Genomic DNA, 8,356 nt, shown 5'->3' with positions numbered 1-8,356 from the left:
TGATTGTTTACTTCCCATTAATATGGACTTTTAAAGCACTGATAAAATTCAAACTTAAAAGCTTTTTTTGGTCCAGTTAAGTTAGACAGCAGCCTTAGGTAAAAGTTAAGTGGGAACACTTTTGAGGTTTTAGGGTATTGACACTACCACCGCCAACAAGCACACCCATCATCTAGTTTTCACGGTCTCCTCTCACCTCATCAGACATTTGTGGTGTATTAGGCATTTACAGCATTCTCTCTCCATAGAGCCCACAGATGTACCTCAGCTCAGGAACAAAGGCAGAGACCAGCCTGACTTCAGGGACTGACAGCCAAAACTGTCTGACTGAACGTCCCTCATTTCCTTTGACAAAGCCCAAGAATCTGCACCCATCTCACCCCAGCAAATATCACCTCTTTCTCTTTAGCCACCAACCCTATTTCACGACTCTCGGATAATATTAGCTTGCATTTATCAAACACTGTGCCACTAAGCACTCTATATTCGTTACCTCCTTTAATTCTCACAATCCTATGAGCTACGTATTATGGCCATTTCACAGATGGAGAATTGTTTAGGTTAAAAAAGTAGTTTGCCAAAATTCAAATCTAGGTCTGTCATACTTCAAAATTCTCCAGGTGCCTAATTCCAAGTCATATGGTAGATTTTCCAGTTCCTCATGTACCAGAGTGTAGGGAATTGCTAGAAATGTTTACCAAGGGCTTCTTAATTAAGGGATACTAATTAAGATAAAGAGGTGCAGGTGAGTAGAAGAAACCTCAGCTATAGGTCATGGAGAGGCCAAATTGACTGAGATCTTAGCTAGTATGAAAATAGAATCAGGTGCTTGAACTTTTAGAATATAGATAAGTAAGAAGAAAAACTGCCTTTCCATCCCACCATCCAGAGAAAACCTCTATTACAGTAATATCAATACTTTGTAGTGGGGTTTTTCTATTTATTCATCTATACTTTAAAATTTTATCTTAAATAAACTTAAAATTGTGACTATACTGTACCTAATGTCCTTTTCTTTTTTCTCTCATTAACAATAAATAATTGTAGGGAATGTACAAGAATTGCATGTCTAAAATCTCAACTTCATATCTGTCCACAATGGCCTAGATGGCCTGCTCATGAACTTGTAGGAGGTGAAACAGAGATTCTAATGTAAAAGGAATTCCAAACCATAAAAAAGAACACAGCAGAAGTAAAAACACCAACAGCAATAACAGCTACCATTTATTAAGCACTTACTAAGTCTTAAATATTTACTAAATATGTTACATAGACAGTACTCATAATAGCCCCAGGAAATCCTGACAGATGTATTTGTTCTTAAATTTTGGATTAATATCTTGCTGAGTAGAAAGGTTTTTTTCTACCCTACAAAAAGCCTGACATTAAAGACCAACATTGCAATTAATATAATTAACCCTAGATTTACAGAACTGTTTTCTTACAATGTATACCTACTGCTAAATAACTTCTCAAAGCTGTTTTCTTTTTCTCGTTTAAAGATTAAATTAATTTTGCTTCCCTTTCATGATCACAATAGAATTCTCTTTAATGCTACTATATAATCTATTAAGAACTTCTCCAAAATAGAAATCTATTTAAGCCCCACTTTGAATCAGGGCTTCTCTTCTTGTTGAACTGCTTTGCAGGAAAAAATGGCATACATACACAATGCAATATTCTGCTCAAATACATAACACTGATTGACTCCCACAAATATTATTTACTATTTGTCAAACACTGTGTTACAGTATGTTACATGCTACCAATGTTAGATGTACCAGGATGCGCTTTTCAGTAACCATGGTCCTTAGAGTCCTGGATAACTTGAAAAAAAAGAGACTGGTCTAAGACTTCAAAGTTTTAACTCTCAGCTGGACACTTTGGGAACTAGAATATGGATATATCTCAGTCTCAGGAGGACATTATTAAAACGTTCATATGTATTATGGAGAAAGCTTCCCACATCCATTGTAATATCTCAAATCTCTGTTCCAATTTCAGCATCCTCCCATTACTATGATAACTAGGAGTATTATCAAGGAGGAATAAGCCTGCCACTATATTCTTCACCCACAATTCCAAAGATGTTTGTCCTGGAAGTTCTCCTATCCCATCTTTGTGAGCTCTTAGCATCTTGTGGTAGGCAGCATGACATCTTGACACCAAGTATACTGCTTGCCCAGCATCAATAATTCAGACAAATAGCAACAATTTATATACTTCACATCAACTACAGGAAAGGTGACAAACATTTTAAGACAACAGAAGCACAGGTTATCACCAAGGTCTGTGTTTAAGAGATAAAACATGCAAGGTAAACAGAGGCTATAACACTGACTAATCCTGGAGAAACATGGGGAAGGCATATAAACTGCTTAGCAGGAAGAGAACAGTTCTCTCAATCATAATGGAATCCACGCACAAAACTTGTTCAGAGTTACTTTTATGGTGGATGATATTCAAGTAATATTAAGGTGCTTCAGGCAAAATTTAGCAACTCCTGTAAGGCTTCCTGCTGCTCATCATCAAGCTGGGAAATGCATTCCAACCATAATTCTTCAGAAGTCTGTACCTGACGCACGACATTAGCTAGGCGTTTGGCACAAGGATCTTCATAGTTAATAGTCTCATTCATTTTTCCTTCTGCAATTACACTGATTATTTTTGGAAGATTGGAATTATTTGGACCAAGTACAACTGGGTGGTTACTTTCAATTAAGTCACAGAGAAAATTCAAAGTCTGAATAGCTTCCTCTTTATCCTCATGCAATGGAAGCCATGACAACCAGTGTGGAAGAACTTCATCTACATTTACACAGTTAGGCTTAAACCTCAAAATCTTGCCTACTGCTGAGATACAGTTCTCTGTAGCAATGACATTTTTTTTGGTTTTGGAATTTGCACACTTAATAACTTTTACCAGCAGCGGAACAGCTTCTGAACATAAAGAACGATAATCATCTCCACCAAACTGTGCCATAACACCCAGGCCATAAGCAGCCGCTTGCCTGACTTCAGGGTTGTTGTCTCGCATATTTAGTAGCATTGGCCACCGAAAATATTCTACATATTTAAATGAGGTTGGACTACAGTGTTCTATGATATCATCAAATATGCACAATCCCCACTGTCTGTCTGGCCATGGCCTATTAGAACAAATTAGATTTACAATTAATGGAAGCAGCTGTTCAAACCACGGTAAAATCTTTTCCTTGTAAGTACTAAATAATGAGTGCAAAATATCTGATACTTTGGTCAGAATATAAACATCACATTCATCCTCATCTTGCAGAGACATTTCAACCTGTTGGTCATAGTTTTCTTCCTGTCTTTTAACCTGTCTCAGTTCTTGGTTTTTAAAGTGCCCTTCAAGTTTTGCTTTCAGTATTTCTCCCAGTTCTTCCAACTGTTCATCATTGAGGCACCCATCTCCCATTACTTCAATGGACTTTGCAAAAGAATTCATTATTTCTGAGAGTACATCTGTATCAGGTTCGGTCCCAATAGCCTTGATTAAAGGATCACATATGAAATGCCACATCTGTGCAAGATACTCTGGGCCATGAATTCTTGCACATTCCAGGAGAAAAGGCATGGACTCTGCTGCTGCCACTCGAACATTGTCATGGAAATAAAATTTCAGTAAAGGAACCATCAGTTTTACAACTTGTTCTGTGTATTCCACGAATCCTTCCCTTAACTCCTTAGCATAATAAACCAACATCTGGCAAGCAGTTGCTTTTGCTTCAAGCCCTGAAGTCTTAATTCCAAAACTCTGCTGGTCTCCAAGATTTACAAATTGCCATCCATCATCATCACTCATATTCTCCACATCTTGTGTGTCTAAGAGAGCAACGTCAGGTTTAGCTGAAGCAGTCTTAATAAGAGGCTCAATAACCAGTGGAAGGTACTGTTGAAAATCATTTCCAAGAATTTTACACATTCTGGCCCACGCTGAAATGATGTAAGAGGTCTGAGGGTCATCATCTTCCATATTATTTAAGTCTGATTGTGTTTTTAACAACAGTTGCATCACATTTGATGCATCTTGCATAAATTTTTCCTTCCCAACAGCAAGACCAACATGGCTAATGCATTCAATAGTTTTTCCTTTCAGAAGTTTGAGTTCCTTTTGAACAGCAAGCTCAACAATCTGCTTTAGTGAGGGCATAAATATATCATAGTATGGAACAAATTTTTCTTCTATTGTATCTGCAACTGAGGCAATGGCTGTCACAAGCTGTTCCAAGGCCAACTTAGTTCCATTGCGAATCAACTCTTGAAGTTTAATCACCAAGATGGAATGTAGATTTCTCACCATACTATCCAAATATAGAACTAGCAATGATTTGGGGCAGTCTTCAATAAAAATAATAAGCGCAGAAGCTGCATGTGACTGCACACGCTGATTACCTTGATTTTCCATGGTACGCAACAGAGCTGCAATCACCGTTTCATGGAATTTCTTTTGGAAGTTAGGTGCAAAATCTGTAGCCATCTGTCCAAGTGTAGTACAGGCTGCAGCCCTCACCCTTGGATGAGGATCCTGAAGAAAAAGCAAAACAGAGTTAACTGTTTCGTCTAGAATTGATTCCATTTGCTGATGGCATCCTTCTCCAATAGCAGATAAGGCCATTAATCCAGCATGTCGATATTTCCAGTCAGGGCTCTGAAGCATCTGCATGATATGCTCCTTAGTCATTGGTAAAACAAGTTTTCCACCGAGCCCACAAGCCAGTCTGTCTAGTGCACTCTCAGCAGCAACTGCATTGCTGTCAAAATCATCTTCTTCCATTTCATCAGCATTTACCCAGTCCTCATCATCTTGTAGATCGACCATCATTGCCAATATATGAGGAACTGCCTGTGCAATAATATTTGTATGTTTTTTCAACATTGGGGTTGCAGTTTCAGACAAGGTCACTATTACTTCAAGAGCCAGCTGGCGTTGCAGATTACTAAGTCTAGAGTCTCCACATAACTTTAGACTCAATTGCAGAGTATCTTCTAAATAAGGACCCAAATATTTAGGTACAGTATCTGCAATCTCAACAAGGGATTCTAGCACTGAATCATCATCCTGGTAGCATGAATCATTCACAGCCTGTAAGATTCCAGGAAGCAAGTCTGCAAAGTCTTTGAAAAGAGCAATATTATTCTCATTAGCAAGTACAAATGCAGCTGCAGCTCTAGCAGATAATGTCCTGATTGCTGGATGTTCTTGATCTTGAATACACTGGTCCAACAACCGTTTGATGATATCCAAATCGTGCCGATCTTGGGTCCCAAAAATCCCAGGAAAGTGCCAGAAAACGTGAAGTGCAACTTCCCACAGAACCACATTTTTAGAGTAGATTGAATCAACAAGGAACTTCAGACCTTCGGGCCAGTGGTTAGTGCCATCCTCATCTATCAAATTCCTGGCCAGCACTGCAAAAATATCACAAAGTTTTTTCCTCATACTAGCATGGGTTTCTAACTTAACAGCCAGTATCAGTTCAATCTTGACGTCCCTCTGAACATCAGAAGGCAGATTTGGATAGACTTCCTCAAACCCAGAGGACAAAAGCCGTCGTAGCAGGGCGGCAGCCATTTGTCTCACCTCATAACCTGCTCTTCTATTTCTGACGGCATCTAAGAGGAATGTAGTCTTACACAGACCTGGGATATTTTCATAGATTTCCTCTGCTTGTCTCCGCACCATACAGCTTGGATTGATGAGGTTCTTCAGAAGCTGGTAAAACTCTTGCTTTCCCGACACGGTCGCCGGTACTCCGGCAGACCCGCACGCCGCCATCGCGTTCTGTCAAAGCGACCGCGACGGAGCAGGAGGGCGGGGGTCTGCGGCTCGAAGCAGTGACGTCAACGAGGCGCCGGCGGGGATGGGCGGGAGCGCTCCTTCCTCCCCTGCCTGGCCCTCGGTCTGGGCTCTGGGAAGGTGGGAGCGAGGGTCGCTCTCCAACAGTTTTCCAATCAGATGAAAATGTACCTACCGAGGAGAAAGAAAATGAAAGAAAAGTATGATATTGATTGTATTAGAATGGGATTATGGATGATTTTTTTTCGCCTTTTCTTTATTTCTAAACTATCTCTATTGTTACACTGATAATTTTAAAACAGAGAGTACTCCTTGAAAAGCCGCTAAGTGAAAGAAGACGATCACAAAAGGCCACATGTATGATTCCCTTTATATGAAAGGGCTTAAATAGGAAAATCCATACAGAAAATAGATTAGTGTTTGGCAATGGCTAAGGGGAAGGGAGATAGAGAATGACGGCTGTCAGGGGGGTTCTTTCTGGGTGATGAAAATATTGTAGAATTGATTGTGGTGATAGTTGCACAACTCTGTGATTATACTCAAAACTATTGAATTGTACAATTTAGATTGGTGAATTCTATGGCATGTGAATAATACCTCAATAAAGCTGTTCATCAAATAAGTACAATAAAAGATAAAGACAATGATTACTACCCCACTATGAGGTGTGCAGACTCAGGTGTGTGTCGGAATCACTTGGCCTGTGGATTATAATAAAGAATGAGAAAGACAACTGAGTAAAGTATGATGAAAAGTGACCTGGGCTAGTAATCAGGAGACTAGAATTCTAGTCTTGTCTCTAAACTGATTTTGTATCCCTGGTCACGTCACTCAAGATTTTCTTTGCAAACTGTAAAATGCCTTTACAGTTTTTCTTTTAGTAGGAAGCTGCTGAGATTATTCTAAGAAATAAATGCCCCTGAGGCTAAATATTGTTTCTTTAATTCAAGCAAGTGTGTCAATCAAAAACAATGATCATTCCTCTAACAATGATTAGATCTTACTTTTGTATTGGCACCTTGCCATTCTGTCATTTTGACCATTATACAGGTTTGCAAGGTTGGTAAGATAGGTATAATACTAATTTTAGATGAGAAATGGAAACTCAGGGCTGACTTTTGATGGATGGATTTTTATTAACTATTTGAAGAAATAGAAGAAGTTTCTAAGTAAAGGGAAGAGCTGTGTTCAAATGCAGAAAGGTCTGAGAGCCTAGTGTGATGAGTTCTGTCAGTACTTTTTGCTGGAGCATTGGGTATGGGACTTAAGGGTCTTGGGGATGACATAGGAGGCAGTAAAGAAGAAGACAAGAGTTATATAGAGGCCAGATCATGAAGAGTCTTATATTCCATGTTAAGAGATTTGGCTTTTTTTTTCCCCCAAAGGTAAAGAGGAGCCTTTTAAGGATTTTACTCAAGGCTGTGAAATAATCCATTTTAAGAAAGATTACTTTGATGGCAATGCAAAAACTGAAGTGTGAAGACTGGAGGCATTTAGGAGGACAATAACCTAGTTCAATTACACTGAAAGTCTAAATCACAGCAGTGGTGGAGGGAAAGAAAAGAGGGGAAGGATTGCAGGTCTTAAGAAGTCATATCAATAGCAACATAGAGGGGAAGGAGAAGCCTAGGAAATCTCCCCAATGGCCTGGGCATCTTGTTGGAGGTGCTGCAATTTACCTATTTCTTTACCTACACATGTATAAAGAACAGAATTAATGCAGACCAAAAGACTGCTAACTCTTTCTGGAGGAAAAAGAGGCTTCCCTAAGAAGGTGAGTCCCCAAATCCTTTTTGTTCTCTAGTTGCTCCCACTCTATGGTGATGGTCATTGTTACAACAGTAAGAGTTAAACTGAATCCATTTTAGGAAAAATATTTATGTTCTTTTATTTTAGAAAAACATACACAGATTTAAAATCTTAAGGTACTTCCTCTCTAGCTTGCATTTAACTTTTGCATTGTTATTTCCCTTCCCCCCCACCCCCCACCAAGAAGCACACATAATAACCAAGATTTCAAGACTAGACTTGAAGACTTGGTTAGAGTTGAACAACTTTATGAAAATTTGTAATTAAAATTGGCTTTTAAAATACTTTGCACTGTTGAGAGGCCATTTAAGAATGTTTCCATAAGGTGACTCAACAGCAGACAATTCGAGTGTTTATTAGCAGCTTACTAAGTGAAGAAAGTGCAAAATAAGTTGCAAATTTCTTCCAAGATCTGAGAGATTTAGAGTCAAATGAGGGGGGTAGAATTAAATTGGACATAGGGGGTAGAATTAAATTGGACATACTTGACATTTTTTCAAGAATAATCCAGAATAAGTAAAAATACAGAAAACAAAAAATACTACTATGAAGGCTCCTACCGATCTAATATGGAACAATATGAATATCAAAAAGAATAACGCCTTCGATGGATTAAAAAAACTTTAAATATATCAACAAAAGTTCTGAGTTTCTAATACTAACAAAAGCCACCAATGCATTGATCATCTTTGGAGGATGCTAAGTCACCAACTGAAAATTGATAAA

At 38.7% G+C, this 8,356-nt stretch overlaps 1 protein-coding gene across 3 annotated transcripts; it reads right to left on the bottom strand.

Annotated features, from left to right (window-relative positions):
• Positions 1–1,206: 1,206 nt before the first annotated feature.
• RANBP6 (RAN binding protein 6) lies at positions 1,207–5,831 on the bottom strand. Of its 3 annotated transcripts, none has more exons than XM_004324590.4 (2): positions 5,606–5,820; positions 1,207–4,549 (listed from the first exon to the last, which is right to left on the bottom strand). In XM_004324590.4, the coding sequence occupies exons 1-2, from the start codon at positions 5,798–5,800 to the stop codon at positions 2,483–2,485; spliced, it is 2,262 nt and encodes a 753-aa protein (XP_004324638.1). In that variant the 5' UTR covers positions 5,801–5,820; the 3' UTR covers positions 1,207–2,482. The 3 variants fall into 3 exon arrangements, with proteins under 3 accessions (XP_004324638.1, XP_004324637.1, XP_033714004.1); XM_033858113.2 differs by having other exon boundaries at positions 4,341–4,549; positions 5,665–5,831; XM_004324589.4 differs by having other exon boundaries at positions 1,207–5,821.
• Between the last annotated feature and the right edge of the window lie 2,525 nt (positions 5,832–8,356).

This window comes from Tursiops truncatus, chromosome 6 (assembly GCF_011762595.2).
Source record: "Tursiops truncatus isolate mTurTru1 chromosome 6, mTurTru1.mat.Y, whole genome shotgun sequence".
NCBI lineage: Eukaryota > Metazoa > Chordata > Mammalia > Artiodactyla > Delphinidae > Tursiops > Tursiops truncatus.
This window is presented reverse-complemented; position numbering and strand designations above follow the sequence as displayed.